This window comes from Tetrao urogallus, assembly GCF_951394365.1.
Source record: "Tetrao urogallus genome assembly, chromosome: Z".
Classification (NCBI taxonomy): Eukaryota; Metazoa; Chordata; class Aves; order Galliformes; family Phasianidae; genus Tetrao; species Tetrao urogallus.
The window spans coordinates 22604973-22632400 of record NC_136816.1 but is presented as its reverse complement, the minus strand read 5'-3'; the positions used below and the strand labels follow the sequence as shown (position 1 = coordinate 22632400).

The window sequence follows — 27428 nt, the reverse complement described above, 5'->3', positions numbered from 1 at the left end:
ATGGCAATGTCTTTGTATTCTTCCCATGCTACCCATCCTCTGTAGATCTTCCTTTTGTGTATGAGTTTGCCCAGGAGCTCCTTGTTGCAAGCCTACTGGCCTTTTTGCCATTCCTCTTTGTTGGGATGCATTGCTCTTGATATGGGAGGGGGTGATCCTTAGGTACGAACCACCTGTCTTGGAAATCTCTTTCCTGTAGGACTTTATCCCACTGTACCCCAATAAGCAGTTCCCTGAAGAGGCAAAAGCCTGCTTCCCTGAAGTGCAGAGCAGTGAGCTTGCTGTGTGCCTTCCTGATTGCCCGAAGGATCTCATGGTCACTACAACCAGGACTACATTCAGGATACACAATCCCCACAAGCTTTTCTTCTTGTTGATGAGAATGAAGTTCCTCACTGCACCTCTCCTCACTGAGCCCTCTATCACTTGCCTGGTGTATTGTCATCCAAGATTCCTGTCTGTCTACAGAGGGCTTCATTTGCTCAATCTTCCTCATGAGGTGGCCTGTAGTAGAACCCCCACTGTAAGGTGAATTATTCCTGCTCTCCTCTTAATTCTAACCCATTAGCTACCGTCTGCTTCTCAGGCAGAGTTCCATATGATTCATCTGGTCAGTGACACAGAGAGTGGCAACACATTTTCTCCACTGTCTGTCCTTCCTGAAGATCCTGCATCCTTCCATTATAATGCTCCAGTTGTGGGACACATCCCACCACATCTCTGTGATGTCTGCAGGCATGTGCACGTCTCTAACTCCTTGGGTGTCAAAAGCCCAGGTGGGGTTGGTTGAACTCTTGGCATCTTGCTGCGTTCCATGAATCTCTTTGAATGGGTTGGGTTGTGTCAGGGTCTTTCAGGAGCTACTGAAGTCCTGCTGGCCTGGAGAAACATGAGAGATCTGGACTGTGCAATGAGCATCACCTCTGTGGTGGCATTGTTATCCTTGTCTGCTGTTGAGCAACAGCTCAGTGGTGAGGGTGTGGTATTAGATGACAGGAGGTGGCTACCAAACTGTCCAACAAGGAAGTAAAGCTTCTTGGGCATGGTTATCTATAGGTAATTTCTGTCACAGGCAGAAATTCTACCGGCTCTGTGGAGTAGTATTCCTAGTCTAATATGAGGCTAGAGCTGCTTTTTTTCACACAGCATTTCTGTTTTGACCCTGCAGGAACTTTTAGTATGTTCACTGCCTGTGCTGGGTGCTGCAATCTTTGATATCACTATTCTTAGAAAATTACAAGAACAAAATCATGTTTACAAATGTGCAAAGCAGCAGCAGTGTGTTGTGAGGAGACTTGTACCCTGGTGGCAGCTGCAGGGTGCAGGAGAGTACTGAGGGCTTTGGGGAGGGTGCTCACCATCCCCCCTCAGTCATGCAGGAGACCTGGGGCTTTAGAGATAGCAATGGAGCATACTTTTCAAAATCTGTTTCTGTGAATGTAAAATGTCACTGCTTCCAAAACGGCACTGATGTCCATCTGTCAGGTGCTGGGTATATCTCTGTGTCCTGCTGTGTCCACTGTGTTTGCAAAGTTGCATGCTGATACCTTCTATGTGCAAGGGACAGATACACCGGATGACCATTACTTAGAGATTGATATGGCTGGAACACATTTGGACAAAAAATATGGACCTGGTATGAGAGGGGAGATGAAGAACTAGAGAAAATGTGTGTGCTGTCACCCTTGCTGCATATTTTATTTGTAGTGACCAATAAGTTGCTACTGCATTTCCAAGCTGGGATCTCATAAAGCACACTGAACTAGTATATCATACCTTTTCTAATTTATTTATGTTTTTATAAACCTGATTAACGGGAGTTAGAAATTTGCAAGGAATAATTTGAAAGGTAAATTCTAAGGTTCGCTTTAGAAAAGGTTGCTTTATTTAGGAAGCTGTGGTTGTATTAGATTTTACAGTCTTTGGAAGTGAGTTGACTTGTCTGTGGTTTGAATCTTCTGTCACTTTATATTGAGTTCAGTTATACTGCTGCATGTATACAGGTAAAAACTGCAGGAAAAGCATGGACATCCACAATCTGCAGTATCAAATGGCAAGTATCTCTTTATCAGCTTCGGAGCGAAGTATAGCACGGAAACTATAATTTATATTTTGATTTACTGAATTGGGGTGTTGGAAAATATGAATGTATGAATGACATTTTGAGTCCACCCCTTGCCTGCATTACCTTTTCTTTCCTCCATTGTTTGGAGCAGTACCATAAGGACACTGGAGCATTTCAGTTCCAGGTAGGGGTTGTACTCTCCTTTTCATATTTTTTTCCTCTCTGAGTGACTTGTTATTCTTCCTCAGGGAGCAATATGTCCAGAAGCTTGCTTCCTCTAGTTCATAAAAGATGCTTGATTTCTGGAATCTATATCTCTGACATCACTGTGTTCCCTGGGGCATGTAGGTTCTGAAAGGAGAGAGGAGAGCAGCTGCAGTTTGAGGAGTGCTTTGTGCTTGACCATGCAGCTGCAATGGGATGTGCTGCGCTTACACCTGCTCCCAAGTACAGGCCGTGCTACCCACAGGGCTGCAGACCTCCATTGCACTCACTGTTGTACAGATATGCTAACTGCCATTTTAAAAAGCTCTCCTTTGATTTTTTTTCAGAAAACTGCTTTTCCACTATGTCTTTCCATGAGTTTTACCACATTTTTTCTTCTTTCATTTTTTTTTCTTCCTTTTGTTTTTTTTCTTTGAATTGTTTGAGGTTTCTTATCTCCATGGTGTTATCCATGGTGCAGTTATCTGGCTTTTCCTTTGCAGCAATATCCTTTTGCTCAGCCTTCTGGCTAGGCTGGGTGGCCCTCTGTATTTCTGAAGCCAAAGGAGCCTCATCTGCCTTTTAATTTTATTCATTGTTTTTAAAAATACAGTCATATTACTGCTTTGGGACAAAACCATAATTTGCAATTTTTTGTTTTTTGGTATGTTGACTTTTCTCAATTAAAAATTTTCTGTCTGATGTTGGCAGATTACAGTGAGTGTTCAAAACATGGTAAATTATTTTTCCCTAATTTTACTTTTTACAAATATTTTTACATCATTTTACGAGAAAACAATGCAAAGAAGGCTCAGTTAATGTTGAGTGAATCCATGATCCTAGACAGAGGTGAGCTTCCCAACAGCCATGGCACAACCATCTTGGACCCCAGGAAAACTCAAGGGGAATGAGACTCAGCCATGGTCAGGCTCCCTTGCCCTGCTGCTGCTGCTGTGATGCATTATCCAGGGCTAAATGGACAGTGAGATCCTCATGGACTTGTGGAAAGAGAGTGGGCACTGCAAGGGCACAGTGGATTTCACTGCAATTCCATACAGGCATTCATAAATTATTTATGACAAAGCTACTATTGTCCTCTAGAGGAGCCATGTGATTTTGCAGGAAAACCACGTCTTCATTGCCTCTGAAGGCTTTGTTTTCAGTGTAACTTCTTGAGAAGCATGATTCACCAGTGGAGAGAATACCTTGTGAGAGAGGTACGTAGAGGAGGCATGTAAGGGAGGAGTGCACCTTGTTTTCTAGTAGGTCCCAAAAGGAATAGCAGCAGAACTCTGGCCATAACTAATAAGGTCACATTATTGGAGCAATAACTTTGACTATGCATTTATTCTTTTTGTGAGTGTCTGTCTTGGGAAGTAGACTGTGCCAAGAGCAGGAAGTGTGATGAGAAGTAGCTGCTACGTGAGTGTCATAGACAGAACCTGGTTATTGTTATTCCTGAACTTATCATCTAAAGAAATTCCTTTGCAATTTTCATATTAAAACTTTCCTAAAACTGATAACTAAGAAGTACTTAGTATGGCTAAAGCTCCAGATGCTCTGTCCTAGTGCCATCTTGAGCAAAAATCCCTTTGTTTTGTCAGAGACATTTTTGAAGCATTTTCCCTGCCATGAAAGCAGTAATCTAAAAGAAATACTCCACATTTGAAGCAAAATGCAAATAATTGCAACAAGACCTCTGGGGATGTGTCTTACTCTGCTACGTTTGTACAGGTAACATCTATTTTCAAGAGTGGGCATGTGTGAGAGTTTAGGGAAAATGCACAACACAGTTCAAATTGGGTGTCATGAAGCTTTGATCTGGTGCATCCAGCATTGTTCTACCTTCTTTCATATGCTCAGGACTGGCTCTTTTCCTGGGAAAGAGGATTCCATCCCCACCAGAACTTTGTCAGTGTTGCTAAAAATGCTTCTTTTTAGGATTAGCAGAGACACATAGTGGTGACACAGGGTAGTGGACAAAAGTACAGACCTCCACAAAACTGCTGCAGTATGCAGCCACATGCAACTAAGAACTTGCTACAGCCTGTGCTAAGTGTCCGTAAGACCTTTTTTCCTAGAAATTCAACAACAAAGGGCTATATTCATGCATCTGCACAGTTGCTTCTGTTAAGGATACTGCCACAGCTGCAAAGACGGAGACACAAAAGTACAAAAGGATTTTTAGCCCATTACATACAAAGTAATGGCCAGGTCTTCTTGTCCTTGTGCTTTTGTCATCCAAACTAAATGTTTTTCTTATTAACATTGCCTTCAAAAGGAAGAGTGTATGTATTCCTTTGCTGTATGTTGAGTTCTTAAGCTGCTGTAATGTTAATGGCACAATGCAGTCAAACACAAGTCAAGTACAAAATACGCTGTTGAGATTCTCGCAAGAAGAAGAGGCTTAGAGCTGTCATTAGTAGGATTTAGGGCATGGATGGTGTTCCACGACAATCTTTTCTTGGACTATGGTCTCTTTGGAGATCTGGGCTAAGGGCTGAGGCCAGAGCAGAGTGTGTGTATTAGAGAGTTCATGTCATGTCCAGAGTTGACAGGGCTGGTGTCAGGTTGGAGACACAGGGTGCTTTGCTAGAGAAAGAATACCCACTATTCTTATTACAGACGTACTTAAGTTAATGTGTCAATATTTACTTTGAAGCACGTGTGTTCTGGGTAGCAATCCAGATCTTTTTGGTTTGGATGAGATGGGGTCTGAAGGTCTTTCTGGACACAGATGTTCCTCTGCTGCAACTCAGGTCTAGGCTTAGGCTGAAGCTAAGTCTTATGATCAGAGCTGGTTCTTTTTTGGAAGGATTTCTGAGTTCGTATTCACAAAACCTCATAAATCTTTCTAAAGTCTTTCTTTGTGATATGAAATGATACTATAGTATATCAGAAGTTTATCTCTGTTGAAAAATGGAAAGACCTACATTTGCAGACATGTAACACGTAAAAATTACTTATTACATTTAGCAGGAAGTTTCCATAAATGTTATATTATTGATGCTTAAGCTTAATGGGAATTCTTGTGTATTTGTGCAGTGGTGCTTGAAGTTGTCAGTGGTGATATTACTGGTCATCCCAAATATCATAGGAACAAATGTGCAAATGTGCTGGGCTAGAACTCGAGCAGGTAGAAGGAAGTTGCTAAGCAACAGGCATACTATCTGTCTTTCAAATGTAATAGCTAAATATTCTCTACTGCTTTTTGGTTTGTGTTTTACTTTTCATTTATTAAAAAGTGAATATTCCTGTTCTTATTCCTGGCAATGTGATCAGTTTCTGTGAATGCTCATCTGGCTGATTTTCTCCAAGGATTGTACCCAGTATTCTTATTACAGAGGTACTTAAGTTAATGTGTCAATATTTACTTTGAAGCACATGTGTTCTGGGTAGAAATCTGGATCTTTCTGGTTTGGGTAAGATGGGGTTTGAAGGTCTTTCTAGGCAAATATTTGCTGATTTATAGACTTCCATCAAGTTTGTGCTATCTCTTCTTATTAAGTGTGGGGATAATATTAATTATTCAGGCAGATGTGAAACAGTGCCTCTTTTGAAGTGATCAAAAATACCTATATTGACTATGAAAGACCTATTGATATTAGTAATCTTCTATGAATGTCTTTGGTTCCTAACTGTAAAGTTTTTATGCCTCTGACCTATTCTTCGGAACTCATATGCATTTTCCCTCTCACCCAACCCTCAGTTTGAGGCCAGTTCTCCTGTCACTTCTTTCGTGCCCATTTCCTCCTCTCTTCCATGTCTTCCATATTTCATCATTGTTTGTTTCCATTCTTTTTCTCAAGATCATCTTTTCTTCTAAGTTGTCCTCATGCTGTGTAGAACTGTTCGGAAAGATGTTGCAATTTTTGGGTTTTGAATTGACTCTCAGCTCTCTGGATAATTTCCAGATTTCTTTTTGTCAAGAGTTTTCAGTATGTGCATATGAGGGCATCGAGTGCACCCTCAGTAAATTCGCAGATGACACCAAATTGGCTGGAAGCGTGGATCTGCCTGGGGGTAGCGAGGCCCTACAGAGGGATCTGGACAGGCTGGAGAGCTGGGCTGAAGCCAATGGGATGAGTTTCAACAAGGCCAAATGCCGGGTCCTGCACTTCGGCTACAACAACCCCAGGCGACGCTACAGGCTTGGGGCGGTGTGGCTGGAGGACTGCGTAGAGGAAACGGATTGATTGATGCTCGGCTGAACATGAGCCGACAGTGTGCCCAGGTGGCCAAGAAGGCCAATGGCATCCTGGCTTGCATCAGAAACAGCGTTGCAAGCAGGAGCAGAGAGGTGATTGTTCCCCTATATTCAGCACTAGTGAGGCCGCACCTCGAGTACTGTGTCCAGTTTTGGGCCCCTCACTGCAAGAAAGATATTGAGGCCCTGGAACGTGTTCAAAGGAGGGCAACAAAGCTGGTGAGGGGTCTGGAACACAGGCCATATGAGGAGAGGCTGAAGGAGCTGGGAATGTTCAGCCTGGAGAAGAGGAGGCTCAGGGGAGACCTCATTGCTCTCTATAACTTCCTGAAGGGAGGTTGTAGTGAGCTGGGGGTCGGCTTCTTCTCTCGTGTCATTAGTGATAGGACCAGAGGGAATGGCTTCAAGCTACGGCAGGGGAGATTCAGGCTGGACATGAGGAAGTATTACTTTTCAGAAAGGGTGGTCAGGCACTGGAATGGACTGCCCAGGGAGGTGGTGGAGTCACCGAGCCTGGGGGTGTTCAAGGAAAGGCTGGATGTTGTGCTGAGGGACATGGTTTAGTGGGAGCTATTGGGAATAGGTGAATGGTTGGACTGGATGATCTCTTAGGTCTTTTCCAACCTTGGTGATTCTATGATTCTATGATTCTATGATTCTATGTGAAAACCTGCTTGTATTTCTGAATTAGCCCTCGATAGAGCAGATATTTTGAAATTACAGTTGCCATGCAAATGATAAATACATAAATATTAATTGCATATTACGTGTATGTGTAATACATGGAAATTAATTGGAAACAAAGTACTTTAAGAGTGTGAATCTTAATCTAATAGCCCCGAATAATGGCAAATTGAATGGGAAGTCAAGGAAGGAAAGTTACTTATGTGACTAAGATCTTTTCAGTGAAAATATTGATGTTTGTTTCTACTTGGAACCACTTTTTGTGACTACTACTAGTAGTTTTGGAACTACTTTTTATGAAGTGGGTAATAATTACACTCCACTGATGAAATTCATATTGAAATGTTCCTATAGTATTGTGCTCTGTACACAGCTGTGTAAAATATTTTGATAATTAATGATTTTCTATGAAATTTAGAGTAACGGATTTCTACCACTGAAAGTTCTTTTATTTCCTTAGTACAAACATTTGCAAAAGCTAAGTAACTGTAACAACAGTATTTCTTCTTGTAAGTGTGTTCCTAGATAAACACAATTAGAATGACTTGTTTTCCAAACAACAGAATTACAGAGTATCAATTCTGGTCTTATTTGCATGTCTTCGAATAGGAAATTAAAATATTGCTGGCAAGTACTTCACTAAGATCTTGCATTAAAGAATGTTGAATAGTTCATCTTTCCATCTCTGGCCAGGAGGATTCTTGATCTTTTTTTTTCCGTTTAGGATATATTTGACAGTGACTGGTATACCTCTCGCAATCTCATCGGAGGAGCTGATATTATTGTGATTAAATACTCTGTCAATGACAAGACTTCATTTCAAGACTTAAAGGACAGTTATGTTCCAATGATAAAAAAGGCATTAAACCACTGTTCAGTTCCAGTGATAATTTCTGCTGTTGGTGCAAGAAAAAACGGTATGTATCTGATCTGCTGAAGTTATAGTTATACTTAGAAGTGAGATATGTAGTAATTTCACAAGAAGCTGATTGCTTTTCCAGGTCTCTAACACACACAATTAGTCTGTCAGAATGACAGTAATATGCTTATGTACTGTGGTTCTGTAGGCTGGCATGTGGGCGGGAACATTATGCTTAATTAACCCTGGTGACAAAAGGCTTCCTATCCTGCCCTGACCTCTGCAGCAACTCTTTTTGTGAAGTCATCATACATGGGGATTTAGTCTATCTCTTGGGCTTAGGAGGCATGAGTCTGAGCGTATGAGATGAGTTCTATAGCTACTGGTTCTTTCTGTCCACGCTGCAGGTATCATGTATCTCTAGCACATGGCATGAAACTCAGTGCATCAGCTTGCAGCCACCCGTGAGGGGTGAATGCCAAACGTCAGCCCGAGTTACTTTTACTTAACACGTTTGACTAAAACAAATGTTTCTGAGCATCCCACCTGCTAAGAGTGAAGGATGAGATTTATGAGCACATTTGTAAACAACATGAGGTTCATATTCTGTGGACATAACATTCAGTTTTGCCAGAACCAAATTGCATATCCTTGCACTCAGTGATGGAGAAAGGATTTTTAAGGAACTCGGTAACAGTTAAAACTGTATAATTGTTATTGCCTCAAGTAAACCACAAGCAGTAACAAGATGTTTTCATGCTCTGATTTATACCAGGGTAATAAATCTGCCGTTCAAGAGGTAAGGTCTTGATGAGGTGGTGCTGGGCTTCCCCAGCTCCTTCTCTTACCTGCTGTTGCTATTTGAAGCACAGGTCCTGCCAGCCTGGCAGACTGCTACTGGCATTTTCCCTGCCCAGTTTTTCCCTGCCTCTCTCCTTGAACAGCTCAGCGTGGGAGAGGTCTGGCTGCGACCCACTTGGGCTCACAGAGAGCCCTTTTGTTTCTGAGCAGTATGTGCGAGCGCAGCAGCTTGCTTGCACAATTACTAAGAGCTTAATCCTTTGTCGCAGCAAGTATTGCTGCCAAAAGAAATAAAAAAGGCAGTGTTAATGCATGCTATCCATGGGTCAGAGCAGTGGAAACTAGTCTAGAGCATGTGCATTGTATCTGAACACACATTTTTACAGGTAAGTTCTTACAGGCATTAAGCAGAGTTGCACTTGGGTGGCTAGTAGATTTTAATCTGGTCTTTCATAGTCTTCAAGAGCGCCTATCTTGGCATTAAGTAATATGCAAAATATATGTGAATGAGCCGTATTCTGCTGCACGTATGTGCTCACAGCAGCTGGGACAGCCAGTGGAAAATTTTCCATAGCTGAGAGCTGTGTGAACAGGTTGCACTGCAACAGGCTGGAGAGTGAGAATGCATGGCGGTGCCTGCAGGCCAGAACAATGCATGTGGACACAAGGACACACAGGACCCAACCCAAACCAGATTTCTGAAGGCACTGCTTGATTTCTGTGCAGATTTCAGAACATCCTACTCAAATTCTCTGCCTTGCACTGAATTTAAATTGAATGTTAATGGCATTTAAAACAATGTGAATGTAGAATAAACTGGGTTTTGTGTAGTATTTTGCATACTATTTTGAACCGATTACAAAGAAGTTGTTCTTTTAGCCATGATTATAGATTTCTTACTAGAAAATAACTGCTCCCACTTCCCACTTTGTTACTGTCTGAACAGAACATCTTTACAACTCTTTAGGAAGTATTCCAATTGCTGGAGCACAGTGGCTCACCCATGTCCCTGTTTCCCAGCAGTGCCCTGTACGTGCCCACTGTGCACTCTGGACAGGAGGAGCTGCGTCACTACTTCTGAAGGGGCCCAGCTGGCCAAGGAGTTTGGAGCCACCTACCTGGAGCTGCATGCTCTCAATGACTTCTACATACAAAAATACTTTGGAGGCGTGGTGAGTGTGACACAGTTCAGTCCAACACTGAGCTCAGACCTGGGTTGCAGCTGCAGCTGATTGGGTCACCTCCATACGTCCCTTCCAACTTGATAACTCTATGATGTCCTGATTATTATTTTTTTCAACTTTCATCTCTTGCTCCCTCACTGTTGTCCCACTTGTAAAACGAAAATGATGAGGTTGCTAAAGTGACTGATTTTTTAGCATATTGTTGTGGTCTCTCAGTCCTCATTCAAGCCTTATGGGGAGCGGCTGAAAGAACTGGGATTGTTCAATTTGGAGAAGAGAAGGCTTAAGGTGGGGGTGTATTGCTCAGTACAACTCACTGAAATGCAGTTGTAGAGAGGCGGGGGTCAAGCTCTTCCCTCAGGCATGAGCAATAGGACAAGTGGTAGTGGCAAACAACAATGGTTGTGCCAGGGGAGGTTCAGTTTGGATGTTAGGGAAAATTTCTTTTCGGAAAGAGTGGCAATACGCTGGCACAGACTGCCCAGGGAAGGGATGGGGTCAGGGTCCCTGGAGGTGTTTGATACATGTGTGGATGTGGCACAGAGAGACAGAGTTAGTGGGCACAGTAGGGATAGACTGATGGTTGGACTTAGTGATCTTAGTGGCCTTTTCCAGCTTTAATGATTCAGTGATTTTAATCCCAAGCAGAAGCCAGTGTCAGCTGCAGTAAACTCATATGAGACAGAAGCTGAAAAGCTTGTTAAATACACTTCACCTATAACCAGCATTTTCCTTTTTCATTCTTCTGGGTGCAAGGAGATCCACTAAGCAGTTTCAAACTTCCAGATTTATTTGTCTTTATGAAATTATTTCAGCTTAATGTTTAATTTTCAGTTTTATGAGATGTTTTAAACAGCATTTTAAAAATAAATGTATCCTTTATTTACTTCCCTGGTAGCATTTGGGTTTGGAGAAAAAAAATGCCGTAGTTTGGTACAGTGATTTCACATGATCTTTACGATAGCCCCTGAAGTAATAATGCAGTGTTTTTCCATGGGGCCTGATAGACATTTGACATATCTTACACATCAATTAGTCAATTTTTATTGGATGCATTTGTTTCTGATTAAAAACAAGGAATCCTCTCTACGTCTTGTCCAAGCAGGTCTGCTTGTTCTTATAAAGTACTGTGTGCACCTTGGATGCTAGAATTGTTTAACACCTCCTTTAACTAGAACAAAGCTACCCTTTACACCTCTTTTCTCTTGTATAATGGACAATTTCACCTGAAGTACAATTTTATTGCAGTGATCATGCTTGCTGTGTCTTGTAGTAAAACAAACCTTGCTCACACAGATCATATTGTAATGTGATTTTTCCAGAATGCACATTACAGCAAGGTGTCCAACCTCTTGGCTTGCCCGGGCCACACTGAGTAAAGAGGAATCATCTCAGACTGCATATAAAATATATGATGTAGTTAATGTCAATAAGTAACAAAGCTTCTTTTTTTATATATATTTTTCATTAAAAGTTAGAAAAAGAGGACAAAAAAAGTAAAACTAGTGGACTGGACACATATGCATTAGGCATTGTGTGGTGCTGGTTAGCTGCAAGCTGAAGAGCTCATGTATGGCTTTGTTGTTTCCATTACTTGCTCCTGATTCTTACTAAGTCTTATTATTCTCTGTAATTGTATAATTCGCAACCAGTGGAAGTGGATAGATTGAATATCTTCATGCCTGTCATCTTTGAGGAGATTAAATACGAGGGGGAAAAAAACACTGCCATTTGAATAAATAATCTTTTACATTATGTCAATTCCAATTAAGTTTGGTACATTATACTGTTAAAGAAGTGCTAGGACTCTGGCAACCTGGATAACCGTTTGTAATGGCTGCCAGTTCAGTCCTCCATATAGCATCCACTCATTGTCCTTAGTTTCATGTCTAGTTTGTTCTTAAATTAATAGGACTTCTTAAAAATATGCTTCATGTTCTAGCTGGAATATTTTATGATCCAAAGTTTGAATCAGAAGTCATCTGAAAAAATGAAGAAAAGAAAAAAGACCCAGAAGTGCCATCGAGTGCAGCCACCTCAGCTGGAACAGCCAGGTGCTGGCCGATGTCTGGTCTCTGCTGTGTGTGTGGTGTTCTTTATGCAGTTAACATTTTGTGGTAATTATTCTGAGCTGTGCACCTGTCATCAGCTATTCTGGTTATGTTGCTCTATTTGAGCAGTCTTTTAGTGCTGGTTTAATTAATTTGAAGAGAACTGTGCAATGTTGCAGTGGACTTCAATATATTTTAGACAAAAATAGGTGTCATTTTCTCATATACTTGACAAAAAAAACATGAATGTACATATTGATACAAGCTTTATGTAAAAGATTTACAGATACGTTTAAAAAGGCAGTAACTAGCTAATGCTTTGTTGTAGGATTTCAGCAAGTAACTTTTTTATTTGCTGAAAATAAAACAAGGGAAATGTATGTACAGCTACACTTGAGCTACTGCACCTAGTTTCCAAGCATCTGATGCACATATCCAGTGCAATAATTACTGACAAGTGTTTACCTTTCAGAATGATTTATCTTTTCTTCTGCCTACTAGAAAGCCACTCTGCTCATGACATTTGGCATTCGCTGCCAAGGTTTGTTTTGAACTTGAGTGCCTTAAGAGGTTTTCTAAGAGGGTGGACATCTTTTACTAAACATGTTCTACTAGATATTTCCACCGCTGTAGCAATTTACTAAGAGTATTGAAATTGCATGTAAGATATTTTCTTACCAATTTTGTTTTCAAAAATTGTCCTTGATTTGATCAGATTTCTGGGGAGAAAATATTCTGTAGGTAATAATTGCCACAATTTTACAGACTGCTTCTTAACTCTCACAGAAAAAATGCCCATTCTAAAAGGCGAAGCCTCGCACTACGACTCCGACCTGCACAACTTGCTATTCTGCTGCCAGTGTGCAGACGTGGCCTTTTATTCAGAAGACTCCAGCAAAGTGGTGAAAGCTCACAAGGTCATCTTGTGCTCGGTGAGCCACGTCTTCATGTTGCTCTTTGATGTGAAGAGTCCGGCGGACATCCACGACCCCTCCATCCTGCGCACAGCACAGAACCTGTTTGCAGTGGAGGCTGGGGCTGGGCTGCTCACTCCTCATGGTGTGCCACCGTGCAGTGTGCCTGTCAGGGTGGTCGTTAAGGACACTGACTTCTGTTCCTGTCTGTCGGACATCCTGCACTTCATCTACTCAGGTATCCTGTGAAAATGGGCCCATCTGCTCAGTTCTGCTGCTACAGCAAATGTCCTGCTCAGGAGCACATGCATTAACTGAAGAAGCATGCTTTAACTGTCATTGGGTCATGCTGCATTGCTGCACCTACCTTATCCCTTGTGATCACTAGCAACTGAACATGAAAGAAGCCCTTTACCCACGTGTAATATCAAAACTTAATTAGCTGTCATTCCTGATCTAGTGAACAAAGCTTAATACTTTACTTAACAATTTCTACAAGCCAAAGTCAATTATAAATTATATTCAAAGCTTTACTAATAAAATCTAGACCTTGTGACAGTTTCACATTCCAGGGTTTTTAAATATTTTTAGAAAACATTTTGATTGACTGCATTCTCTAAACATGTAGAAGAGAATGCAGGGTTACAGAGGTAAAACTGTCTTGTTTTCTCTTCTATATATGGTGGTACTCCAGAGAAAACAGTGATAACTGGTCTGAACGCAGAGCACTTCTATACATTCCAAGTATTTTGCTATCAATTAAATATAGGCAGTGGTCTCACCTAAATGAGATTAGCCATCCAGACAATTGAAAGATGCCAAAAAACTCCAACTGTCTTTGAAACTACCACAGGAAAATGTTCAAGGATAAAATTTGTGCTTCCATAATTTTTCCTTTGACCACTGCCACCTGAACTGCAGCTCAGGGTTAGCAATAATATTATTTACTGCAAATAATTTTTTGACAGTTTAGGCCTTCAGAGCCTTCACAGGCCATCAGAAGGCCATTTTAACTCTGACCAATTTTTGAAATATTTAGCTTAATTTTTGAAAGAAATCTATTGAGATACATAACAGAGTACCATCAGTTTGACTCTGAAAATCAGAAAGAAAGAAATCTGTTGTAAACCATGTGCTGTTTTAAGTTACCAGTATTCAGAACATGACTGCGCATGGAGCTTTTCTGGTTGAGGCACCTACAAAGCAATTCAGATACTATGGAAGTCTCATAGATAGTAAAGCATTCGGTACTGAATGCTTTCCTGCAATATGTGATGATTGAGATGGGACGAATCACAGAAATCCATTCTGAAAGCAAGAGAGATCACAGAATCACAGAACCATAGAGACCTCTGGAGATCATTTAGTCCAATCTTTCTGCTAAGCCAGTTTCCCCAGAGTAAGTTAAACAGGAAAGATTCCCGATGCCTTAACCACACTGTCCATACTTGGTAGCATCACTGTAAAAGTCATCTCTAAGTTATCATGAAAACTTGACTGGCAGAACTACATCTTCTATTTCTTAAGAGAAAATATCCAGCTGATCTATGTGCAAAAAATGTCATTTCTGCAGGATGTTTTTGACATTGATAGCAAATTTTCTCTGCCTGCTGAGTGCTGTGCCTTGTCTATTTATAAGTCAGCTTCACCTGGTTTTCTTACAGGTGCTTTCCACTGGGAGAGATTAGAGGAAAATATAAAAAAGAAGTTGAAAGATTCTGAAAAAACTGAACATGTGCTTGAGAAAGTTAAATGTATCCTGAAAACTCCGGAGAAGGTACATCTAACACACTTAGGGTAACATGTGTCACAGAATCACAGAATCACAGAATTGTAGGGATTGGAAGGGACCTCCAGAGATCATCGAGTCCAACCCCCTGCCAAAGCAGGTTCCCTACAGCAGGTTGCACAGGTAGGCATCCAGGCAGGTCTTGAACGTCTCCAGAGAAGGAGACTCCATGACCTCCCTGGGCAGCCTGTTCCAGTGCTCCGTCACCCTCACCATAAAGAAGTTCCTTCACACATTTGTGCAGAACTTCCTATGCTGCAGTTTCCAGCCGTTTCCCCTTGTCCTGTCTCCATTCACCACTGAAAAGAGTCCGGCCTCGCCATTCTGCCCCCCACACCTTAGATATTTATAGACCTGGATCAGGTCCCCTCTCAGTCTTCTTTTCTCAAGGCTGAACAGACCCAGTTCACTCAGCCTTTCTTCATTGGAGAGATGCTCCAGGCCCTTCACCATCTTCGTGGCCCTCCGCTGGACTCTTTCCAAGAGATCCCTGTCTTTTTGTACTGGGGAGCCCAGAACTGGACACAGTACTCCAGATGAGGTCTTACCAGGGCAGAGTAGAGGGGGAGGATCACCTCCCTCGACCTGCTGGCCACGCTCTTTTTAATGCACCCCAGGATGCCATTGGCCCTCTTGGCCACAAGGGCACACTGCTGGCTCATGGCCAACCTGTTGTCCACCAGGACACCCAGGTCCCTCTCTGCAGAGCTCCCCTCCAGCAGGTCATCCCCCAGCCTGTACTGGTGCATGGAATTATTCCTCCCCAGATGCAAGACTCTACACTTGCTTTTGTTAAACCTCATCCGTTTTTTTTCTGCCCAGAAAAATGTAGAAACAGTTACAGAAGTTCTCAGAAAATTCTTCCTCATCAATCTGTGTTTTACACTCAGTTTTGTTTACTTGGCCTTCTACTGCTTTGTAATGTAGGTTGTTATATGAATTTACAACACAGAAGCATAGAGATGCTGAGGTCATGTGCTGAATGAATGTAACCACTAAAAAGCACATAAGTAGATCTCCCTAAAGGATTACTTTATTTATAGCTTCATGCGCTGTCTAACAGTATGATGATGTGTTCCTAATTCTCATGTAGTAAGGGCTGTCCAGAGGAGCTTTACTTTCCTGAGTAGGTGCCAGAAATTTTGCTTCTGCAAGAGATTGGAAGACTTGATTTCCCTTATAAATGTGACGCAGAAATCTGCCTCTTGCTTAAGGTGTTTAATTCAGCTAATAACTTTGCAGTAAAATATTGTTTACATTTAGTTAATTGTGCCAATAGAAACTTGCAGTATAGAATTAGTTTTAACAGCCATTTATTTATAGCTTTTATATATTCCCCAACTTTAGCACTTGCACAGAGTGTTTCTGTCAGTGTAAATGGGAAGTCATCTTGTCTTGAAATCAAGATCAGCAATATAAAGATCAAACGTAACTGAGCTATTCCAAGCTTCTGATCTCTCAGAGGTAGTCTTGTCAGACTAAGCATCCAGAGACAAACTGTTCACAGGTGTGGGGAAAAAAAAAAAAAGCCCTGAAATCTTGTAAGATAATCAACCCAGCTTTTTTTTTTTTGGGGGGGGGGGGGGAGGGAGAGAGGGGGGGATGGGATTGGATTTTGTTTGTTGTTGTTTTCCTTAAGGCTTTTGTTATACTTTCAGAATACTTCTATTTCATGTTTAAATTTTTTTCTGCAAAACTTTGAGGACTAGAAATGGATTGGGCCTGGGGCTGAAATGGTAAGGAGGGTTGCAGAGTAGATGTGAAGGATGTTGTTGGGTAGAATTACATAAAACAGACAGTGAAAGACTGTTGCTTAATTTCCTCACATAAATGATATTTTGTAATCACTTTTTTTTTTTTTCTATGGGCAACTGTACATGCTGATTTTTTTGATAATTTAATTTGCAGGTAAACAGTTTGCGGGACTGCCAATCTCACCAGATAAAGCGGCTGTACAGTACCTCGCTCAGGCTGTTCTTTAACACGCCTGTCCTGGCAGATGTCATCTTCACAATACAAGGTACCTCTACTCTTCCATGTCACCAGCAATTCTCTCTGAAAGGAACTGGGAATGACAGAAACTGAATCAAAACTGAGAAAATGCGTGCACTTTCCTGCCACCGTTTTTTGCTTATCAGTAGCACTTGTCTGAATGGAAGCTCTGGGGCAGTGTCCACACTCAGCAGTTTGTTGAGCCTGGTGTTGTCTGCCTGTGTTGGTACAGATTGTACCACTCAGATTTATGCATATTTCTGGTAGCCTAGCAAAATGAGGAGACGCTTCTGTACAGCCCTCAGCTCTCCTTTAGTCTGTGAGGAGCGTACATCACAGCACTGTCTCATGGGTGACTTTTTTCAGAAATTAAAAATGCCTTCACTCTTAAATGCAAAAAAGATTATAAAAAGATTTTTTACATGCATGTTTTTTGAGAATAAGAATTAGGTTGTGTTTTAAATGCTAATGGTTTTCTCATGCCCACTCTTCATGCAGAAGTGGTCTTTTAGAGTTTAACGGTTGTTTAATTATTTTAGATTCAAATCTCAGAGCCAAATACGAAACATTAATCTCTCAAAAAATAAGCAGATTGGGACAGGCAGATTTGATTCCTTCTAAATGTTCTGTTTAATAATGTAGTAAAAGCTAAAAAAATAATCTTTGAAAATGAGAACAAAATCCTAATGTTGAATCTAATGACATGAGCAGTTCAGCTCAGTGACCCATTCCTGAAAGTCTCTGTGGGAATTCAATGAAACCGTATTACTATTGCATATTTTACAGAACAAAAATTACTGCCAATTGACTCAACTTGTACCTTTTTAAAAAAGCGCATTTGTCCAGTAATGTAGGCTTATTTTTTTAATTTGATAAATCTTCCAGGATTTTTCACTAATTCAAAAATCGCAATTATTACACTAAAACTGAGTAATTGCCAAGTGATATTCCATTTAGTATACTCTGTAGTGCAGCTCAGGAGGAAAGGAAAAAGAAGCACAAGTGAAAAGAAAGAGAACAAAAATGAGGAAATAGCAGATGTTATGAAAATGTTGGGTAGGTGGCAAGGTTGTGGGTGAGGAGGAAATTAAAACTGATTTCTGTGTAGGCGCACGTGCTGTACTTATCTTAGCTGTCAGTTGGCATGTTTCTTACAATCTGATGAAATCACGTACCTCTGACTCAAGTCCTCATTCTTTTTGTGGTTGCTGTCCTGCCAATGTTTGTCTGTCAGGCAGGACTGCTGAGTTCAGCTGAACTCTGAGGAAGTCTGCGTGTTGGCACTGATGTCTTGGACGATAGGTGTGCTCGAGAGGAGGCTGAAAAACCCCGCTGTTTACTGTGTCTTCCAGTAGTGGAGGGCATGATTCACTTGTAAATATTATAAATGGAATAATGTCTGATCGCTGTTTTCAAGAGATAATGATTAAGAAACGACTTCTAAGTGAAAAAGTTGGTCTAGATAAATTTATGTTGATGTAAGGAATTAAACAGGATGTTATCTGTAATACCTTCCCCTGTTTTGTGCGGTTATGTGCAAGTTGGACTTTGTTACCAGTTGGGTTGCTGATGAGCATACAATGAACATCAGTGTTTCTGGTTGATAAAATGTTGACCTATTTGGAACACTTGTGAGGAGCAAATTGTAATAAGAAATTCGGTATTTCTCTTTAGGATCTTATCTGGTAGCGTGATGCCTGCATTTGCTAGTGGCTATTAGATAAATGTAAACATCTTGAATGGCACAAAATGAAAATGTTATTAATTATCTGTATGATATTGTTAATTTAAAAAAAAAAATTGCTCGTAATCATCATAGTTGATGTGTATACAGTCTGAAGACTTAGCATCAAGATCATACCATGTGTATGAACTTGTCATGGATTTTTCTCTTGCATCCTGCAGGTGCAACTGTACCAGCCCACAGAGCAGTTCTGGTAGCTCGCTGTGAGGTAATGGCAGCTATGTTTAATGGTAATTATCTCGAAGCAAATAGTATTCTGGTTCCAGTGTATGGGGTTTCCAAAGACACTTTCCTCTCCTTTCTAGAGTATCTCTATACCGACTCCTGCTGTCCAGGTAAGAAAATTTTAAAATATATACATTATTCCATGTTGAGTTATTAAAAATGAAGGGATAGAAAGTGATGCAGCATTTATTGCATTAAGAAATAGCAGTAGGTTGCTGGATAATGTCTCAATAAAAAACAAATATGTTGGTGATAAAAAATAAATCAGATTAATTCAAGTATTATTCAAGTATTCCTTGGAACAGATTGCCCAAGGAGGCTGTGGATGCCCCATTCCAGGAGGCATCCAAGCCCAGGCTGGATGTGGCTCTCAGCAGCCTGGTCTGGTGGTTGGCGACCCTGCACATAGGAGAGGGGTTGAAACTAGATGATCATTGTGGTCCTTTTCAATCCAGGCCATTCCATGATTCTTTGATTTTAAAACCAATATGCCAAGAGGGCAGTGCTGTAATCATTTTATGCTTACATAGCAAAACTGAATAAAAAGTGTGAAATTCTGTTTCTTGTACACTAAAACATTCTGAATTTTCTCTCTACACCAAAGTAGTATTACTTTCTAATCTGAATTCTGAGTTTCATTTCAAAATTTTCATTTTGGTTGGCATATATTTTGTGATGCTTTATATAAATAAAGTTAGTTTGTAAGAACACTTCATTGGTGTACATTAATATCTTACTTGCATATAAAGCACCTCTAATTATATTTAAACTGGAGTATTTGTCAAGAATAATGAACTAAATTTCTTTATTTCTTATCTTTTGTCTTCTTTAATGAGAAGAAAAGCCTTCTTAAATATGAAATGTGAATTAATTACAGATAATCTTCCTTTGATAAAATGAATGATGGCACTGTATGTAATTTTGTTTCTTTTTTTCTTCTTAAATAATTCTATTTTGCTGTTAGTCTTTTTTCGTGGTTCCCTTTTCAGTCCTCCTAACATTTCAGTATCCACTGAGTTAAATACGCAATCTCTACAGCATTTTTAAAATAATTTTGCTGCCTTTCCTCCTCAGTCTCTTTTTTGATTGTATTTTCTCTTATAAGTATTATGGATGTTTTCTTTTGAAAGTTACAAACTTTCATCATTCTAATTATCACTAGTTTTAAGGAGGTCAGCAGCATCTGGCTTAGCATTTCAAGACATATGAAATTGACTACAGTTTGTTATATTTGCCCTCTAAACATTTACCAACTAGCCTTTTTCCTGCTATTTAAATACCTTACCAGGAAAATAGTGACGAAACTAACCTATAATGATAGTAATGAAAAATAAAAGAACACAAGAGCATTTTGATTTCGCATCCGTCATTAAATGTTTAAAAGATCAGTCTATAAAAAGCAGCTTCAGTCATCTTCTCAGATAAGTAAAGTATGTGTAACTGATGTTCTGCTGTTTGTTTCAGCCAGTATTCTCCAAGCTATGTCCCTCTTGATCTGTGCAGAGATGTACCAAGTAATGAGGCTCCAGCATATCTGTGAGCTCTACATTATCACACAGCTCCAGAGCATGCCTAGCAGAGAACTGGCATCCACAAGTCTCAGCATTGTTAGCTTGCTCAAAAAAGCTAAGGTATTACTTTCTTATAATAAAGAAGAGTATATATATGTTCACCGTTATTAGCTGCGAGGGAGGGGAGAATTTTTTTTTAATGTAACTGTTAAAATATTGATTAACTTAACAATTTCACTTCTGAGGGCAAGTGTTGATTTATAATCTGGTGCACAGGAATTTCTGGTGGCACAAGGGTGGCAAAAAAAGAGTCTTCTTCAGCCTTTTATTGCAGAATGTGCAGTCATGCCGTATTCTGTGCAGTTTTCTTCACCAATGACACATTGCAGTGATTAAGCTTAATTTCTGCCAAAAGAGAATGTTAAAGGCAACTGAAGATGCACTACCTCCTCTTTTAGTTGAAAAAGGTAAACTGTATTATATCGAAATGCCACAGAAAATCTCACCTGATTAATAGATATTTAGTGAAAAGAAAAGGCTGGAAAAAAACAGATAGAGAAAGGGCTGATTTGGAAAGCAAAAGAGAAAAACAAAATGTTTACAAGTCTCAAGAAAGATATTCTCTTACAGAAATGGGATTTTGTGGAGAAGAAATAGCATCATGCCTCATTCATGTGAGAAAAAAGCAAATTTAAATGATCACATCTGGGAGATACCTATATAAGCAACCTGCTTTTTAAACTGTAGTTTCTAAAAAGCAGTCTTTAAAAAATGTTTTCCTTTTGTGCCTATGTTTGAGTAAATGTGTAGAGATTCCCAGAAATTAAAATGTCTCATCAACTTTTAACTGTGTGTGTTGTGGCACTGGGCTTTTTTGCTGCTTCTAAATTGGTCCAAATAATCTGAGTGCACCCAGCACATTCACACAGGAGGAAACACCCAGATTCAGTTCTGCTCCTGATGGATTAAAGCTGCAGGAGCTACCTAGCACACTGAGGCAAAGTGGAGGCAGAGGATCTTCCTCACACTCCTTTCTCTGAAGCTCTTCTACTGCACAGAAGCCAAACATTTCAAGATTCATCACCAAAAGGAGACCCAGGGGTTAGTTCAGACAGCTGGAGGAAGCAGTTTTATTGTTCATTCATGGATCTATGCCCATTTACATATCTCTGTCAATGTCCCTTCCAACTCCTCCTCTTAAAACTTTATTTAATAGAATGCTATGATAATAGTGGTAATCTGAAATATTTTGTCGTGGGAAATGTGGTTGTTTTTCTCTTTTCTTTTAGACTCGATAGTATTAAATTATTGTTTGTATTTTCTTCTTGCAGTTTCACAATTCTGATTGCCTTTCCACTTGGCTTCTTCATTTTATTGCCACTAACTACCTCATCTTCAGTCAAAAGCCTGAATTTCAAGATCTTTCAGGTAGCTGTTTCCAGATTATTTCTTAAAAATACAAATTTTAAAATTCTGCTAAGACCAAAAGTGAGATACTGAATAATAATATTTCTGCATTATGAGTAGGACTTTTCTCGATATACTGTGTAGAACAATCCACAATCTGTTGGAACCAGATGATCCACCACCTCATTGTGAGTCTCACAATGAGACACATAAAGAGCAGCACAGTAAGCACTTCATACATTTGTCTTTTGATTCCTGTTGTGATGACCAGCATAGCCAATCCCTCCTGTCTCTGAATCAGCTTGGGCACTTTGATCATCACATGACATCCCTTTCACACTCATGCATATAAGCTTGTTTAGCCTGTACCCATTATTGAAACTATTGAGTCACTCCCAATACATGCTGTTTGAAGATATGGAATTTTTTGTAGGTAGACAACAGGATTCTCGTGGTACTATCCAGCAGATGTTTTGAAATCTAACTAACCTTTAATTAATGAATACTGAAGTAAATAAACCTAAACTCTTCCAGGGATTTGGTACTTGTTTTCCAATACAGAGTTTGTATCCTGACATGTAATTTCAGATTTGTCCATTTTTTTTAATTTATTTTGTCGCTCCGATGTGTGTTCTTGACAGGTGCAACTCTTTCCATTTCAACAAAAATTGATTAAAAGTTTTCTTTCCTCGTTTGCAAAATCTACATATTGCAAGTCTTAAATATGTAAGACTTTCGGACTCACATATATGTGTGATGACCGATGGCTTCTGATTGTTACAAACAGAGAAAGGAGAGCTGGGTCCTCCCTGCTTCATTTGGACCTGAGTTTCATCTTCCAGTGGGCCATCTGCCCCCTTTCTGAAACACCCATTTTGTACAGTCAGAATTGGATGATGAGTGAGAGAAGAGCAGCTGTGCTGGTGAATAATTCACATGGAGGCTCATGGTTTGATCCTCTGCCTCCTGATTCAGGTGTCAGAGTATGTTTGAACTGCATTTGCTACAATCTCAGCTACTCTAAGGTTCTCGTGAATGTGTAGAAATGAGGTTTTTCCCTCAGTTTGGTGGAGTTGGGAGCTGCCTCTGGCTTTCTGTTGCTGATGTACAAGAGAACAAAGACCCAGGCGCTTATGGGTCACTGCAGGGATTCACCTAGGCAGAGCTACCTTCCCACTTTACAGTGGGATAAAAATTATATGGGGCTGTTGTTACTAGAATCATAAAATCACGGAATTATTAATGTTGGAAAAGACCTCTAAGACTATTTAGTCCAACTGTCAGCCCACTCCCACCATGTCCACTAACCATGTACCTTTGTGACACATCTATGTGTTTCTTGAACATCTCTAGGGATGTCTAGGGATCTCTAGGGATGAACATCTCTAGGGACTCCACAACCTCTGTGGACAGCCTGTTAAGCAGCCTGTTACTTCATTTGTTTTCCCCCATTGTATTCTGACTCAGAAAACTGAAAACTCTAACCCTCTTATCGTATTTACAAAGGTGCTACTACCTCATTCACAGCTGCATCTGATACTCAGACCTACACAGGCAATCCCTAGCGTAGTCCACATTCACTGAACATTCACTGACTTTTCACACTCAAATTACTTCTTAGTGCTACCAGAGCATTGTCAGACAGGACACTGATCTATGGAAAGTTTTTTCTAAAGGTTTTAGGGCTGATGCTGTTTCTCATCGTCAGTATCAGCAGTAAAATCTTTATTAGAAGATTGTTTTCTGCTGTGGAAAGTTGTAAAGGTGCTTCTGCTTGCATATGCAGTTACAGAGGTGTGTATCAGTCTGTACAAGCCTGCTATGACACTGTAGAAGTGTCTACAGTCAGGACATGCTCTGACAATGCCCAAATAACTTGGGAATGAGCTGTAGAGTATCACCATGCCATATGTTTGCTGAGCCATTGCCTGGAGTTTCCTGCCTCCACCATGCATAAAGCACCCAGAGCTGGTGTAGCTGTTGGTTTGTGGAGGTTTCTGAAATTGCTGGTTGTGACTGGTACCGAGTTGGCTCCGCCTCTGGGAAAGCAGCCATGGATCTACTTGTGGGAAAAGGGCATCCAGAGAGTTGGCTGGTAGTCCTTGAAGTTTGCTATCAGCATGTATGTAGTCTTCCCTTCGCTTTTCTCTTTCCTATGAGCCACTTCCATACAACTCATTGAGAGATCAGCATGTCCTGCTCCATCAAACTTGCACTGAGAAACCTGGAAGCAAGAAATGAGGGTGCAAATGTAAAAACATATGCACCAGGTTAAAACATTCTGTTCTAGCTTGCAGGACACCAGTACCTAACAGGCATAGCCCTGATGGAAACTCACTGGTAGCTGGCAGCAGTTACTGGGAGGTGACCTGTGTTATCCAGAACATCATCACATAACATCATCACCAGTTTCAAGGAGAACAGTGGATCATGAGGGAGTTGATTACTAGTACCTTCTCTGTAGGTGAAATATTGAAATCTTCAAAGGCACCTCTGCATTCTGCAGAAGATAAATGAAAGATATTGCCTATTGCCTATTACTAATATACCTTCCTATTGCTTGTTACTGATGTAACTTCCCTGCCTCACTACTCTTCAAGATCTCTTCCATACTTTGATCTCTGTCTCACTTGGTCTGAGACTGGTGCCAGATGATTTGGGTATGGCTGGAGTGTAGGGATGAAAATGAATACTTGTGCAAAGGCAAGGAGATTTTACCTAAGTACTGTGACTAATGACTCTGTTATGTGATTTTATGGTGTCAGTGACAGAAAATGTGGAATGAAAGACAAAAATCTTGCTAACTTGTTAACTGACCTCTTTACCTTGTTTTCTGTAGTCTCAAGACAAACTATTGGCATAGAAATTGAAATACCCTCCTTCATGGTGTTTCAGCATGAAAAGCTCCTGTGGTTGATTCCCATGTTTAGTTATCTTCTGAGGATAAAGAATATTCTTCTTTAGGATGATCTTCCTTCTCTCTTTAATAAGTGTTACATCTGTTTTATTATGAAACATATTTATTACTGGCAGTAGCAAGAGGACAACATCTAAAACCTTACACTATGTATACTACAGTAAGATCTAGACAAAAGGGACAACAGTAATTTCAACTTTACTATTTTATTTGCATTTCTATCCGTGATGTTTTTAAACAAATTTGTGAAAATTTTTGCAGCCTGTGTATATATTATGGTTAATTCATTTATTGCTTTGTTTAGTGGAGGAGCGCAGTTTCGTAGAGATGCACAGATGGCCATCCAGTATGTACCTGAAGCAACTTGCTGAATACAGGAATTACATCCACTCTCAGAAATGCCACTGCACAGTAATGTAAGGAGACTGAACGTTCTGGAAGTACATCTCAGCTAGGAAATGTCTAAATGGGGATCATATGAAGTACAATAAATGTATCAGCAGAAAAAATGAAAACACTGATGTGCCCTTGAACACTGTATGCAACACTGTAGCACACTTACTGTATGCTTCAATTTGGTAATAAACGACTCTGCTTTTTTTTCCTTAAAGCCGTAAGAAATGTGTCATGAGGAATTTTTGAGGGATGACGATATCACATTTACAGGGTTTAAACTGGGTCATGTCATGACTGACATCTTTTTAATTGGATTCCACTTTTTAATTGGATGTCATGGTCATTTTCAGCTGTTAAGGTGTTGAAAATGTATTTTTTTCTAAATCTGTGTATAGTAGGAATAAGATCATCATTGCTTGGATGCTGAGAGGCCAACTCATAATATCTCAGAATACTAAAATTTACTGCAATTTATTGGTTTGCAAAATAAAGAGTAAGATTAATATATGCTTCAGTAAGCTTTAATTTGCTATTCCAAGTTAAATTTTTCCCTTCTTTCAGTAGGAATCTTATAGTCATATAATCAGACATTTTAATCCTGGGGAATGCTATGCGTCAGTATATTCTTTAGTGCCTGCCAAATGTCTAGAAATAAAAATACTTTTTCCTCCCAGTAAGTAAGATAAGACAGCCTGCTTTCATCTGTAGAGCACTTTTGTTAGAGAGGTCATACTGTATGTCCATACTTTCTGAATGCGTGGTTACTTTCTCAGATATAAGAAGTGAATCTTGAATACTATGCAAAGGGTGACTCTTCAACAGCACACAGCCTTTAAGGATATGTTCTTTGGATCACAGATCTGAATTATTCATTTCTCTTACCATTAATATTGTAGTAGGTATTACTGTTATGAGAAATGAACCAACATTTACACTGAGAATATCTATCTGAGTGTAGCATTATTATCAGTCTTCTTGTACTTTTTTTTCCAATTCTACTTTGCCATTTACCCTTAGTTTTCTTATGTGTTATCTGAGCCTAGAAAGACAAAGGAAAGACAAAGAAAAAATACTGAGTGTTTCCCCAAATTTCAGAGCAGAGCATCTCAGATGTTCCAAGAAACTGTCTGTGAGATGAAGATGGCACTGCAAATTGCTGGAGCTGAATCCTTTCTGCTTACATGACCATTTTTTTCTAACATTTCTTTAAATTTTCATAGGCAAATTCTTCTTTTCAAATTCCACGCTAGAATCCAAGGAATGTTGTTTCTTTATGGCGATGTTTTGCATAAAGTGGAACAATGTCTTCTATTCTGGGAAAGAGAAAGTAAAATGTTTCTCTGTCTAGTGCAGGCTGGAAATTCTAAGATTAGTTTGTATAAGAATGACAAATCACTTTTATTTTTAGCTTGTCAGGAGACCTTAGAGTTCATTAAAAGACAAGATATCATTGCATCTTGCACGTATATAGAGCATTACATTGCTTTTTCAAGATCACTGAAAAAGAAATGAAAAGAAGATTAGGAAAGTAATACGTATTGCACTTGAATTAATAGAAAGGGTTTTTTTCCTAATTATGTCATTCACCTTAAAAGCATAAATTAACTGGCTAGGTAGGAGTAAGACTTGTACTTTCTCTGAGCACAAAGTCATGAACAAAAATGGGCAAACAGCTGAACTTTACCTTGCCTAGATGCCCGGCTGCATACTCACTCAATGCATGCTTCTGTATCAGCAGCCAGCTCGTTCACTGATGATATGGTTTTATGACTCATACTGAATTCTTGTGCAAAATTAGGCAAATTTATGTGAATGTTTGCCTGCATTGCATGCAGTCCTAAATTTTTAATGCTTTGAAAGCTTTCTCAGTCTTATTTTGCTAGAAGTTAGTATTTTGCCAGTAATTTAAGTTAAGATATGATGAAATACTATTTTTAACTTTATGCAGATGTTTTATAGACATTTAAGTAGGCTTAATGGGTATATGAACTTTGTATCCAACCAATATTTTGATATTGTGGTAATCACAGCTTTTATATGGAGAATCCAGGCAGCATAAAGATATTTATTATTTATTCACAGGTTTACCACATAATATTATTCAGGCATTAAGACAGCTTTCCACCTTACTGAGTATCCCCATAATGCCACCTGTATCATAATGCCACCTGTTAACCTTGCGAATATAGAACATGAGAGAAATTTAAATTCTTAGAGTAATTGTAATGAGTAATTCTCAATTTTATTCTGTGTGATGATTTTCTGTAGAAATGTGTTTATCCTAAAACTATTTTTAAAATCTTGACATTAGCTGAGAGTAGATCATGATGCTTGGTTATTTGCTAATAGTATTTTTTTAGTATTCTGACAGGCAGTACAGTACAGAGATCATGGATCAGAAATTACTGCCCTATCGAATTTGGTATTTGTGAATAACTTTGTATGAATAATATGTTAGGATCTTTGATATGGCATAAA

At 39.7% G+C, this 27428-nt stretch overlaps 1 protein-coding gene across 1 annotated transcript in view; it reads left to right on the top strand.

The window, feature by feature from the left end:
- RHOBTB3 (Rho related BTB domain containing 3) overlaps positions 1 to 24974 on the top strand; it is a gene marked incomplete at both ends in the record, with an annotated part of 28147 nt that extends 3173 nt beyond the window's left edge. The window contains 10 exons of the mRNA XM_079548243.1: positions 7885 to 8077; positions 9841 to 9992; positions 11947 to 12058; positions 12842 to 13207; positions 14634 to 14746; positions 16667 to 16778; positions 18656 to 18829; positions 20184 to 20350; positions 21562 to 21658; positions 24859 to 24974. Of these exons, the coding sequence (XP_079404369.1) occupies positions 7885 to 8077; positions 9841 to 9992; positions 11947 to 12058; positions 12842 to 13207; positions 14634 to 14746; positions 16667 to 16778; positions 18656 to 18829; positions 20184 to 20350; positions 21562 to 21658; positions 24859 to 24974 (1602 nt within the window). The remainder of the gene's footprint in view (positions 1 to 7884; positions 8078 to 9840; positions 9993 to 11946; positions 12059 to 12841; positions 13208 to 14633; positions 14747 to 16666; positions 16779 to 18655; positions 18830 to 20183; positions 20351 to 21561; positions 21659 to 24858) is intronic.
- Positions 24975 to 27428: the final 2454 nt, after the last annotated feature.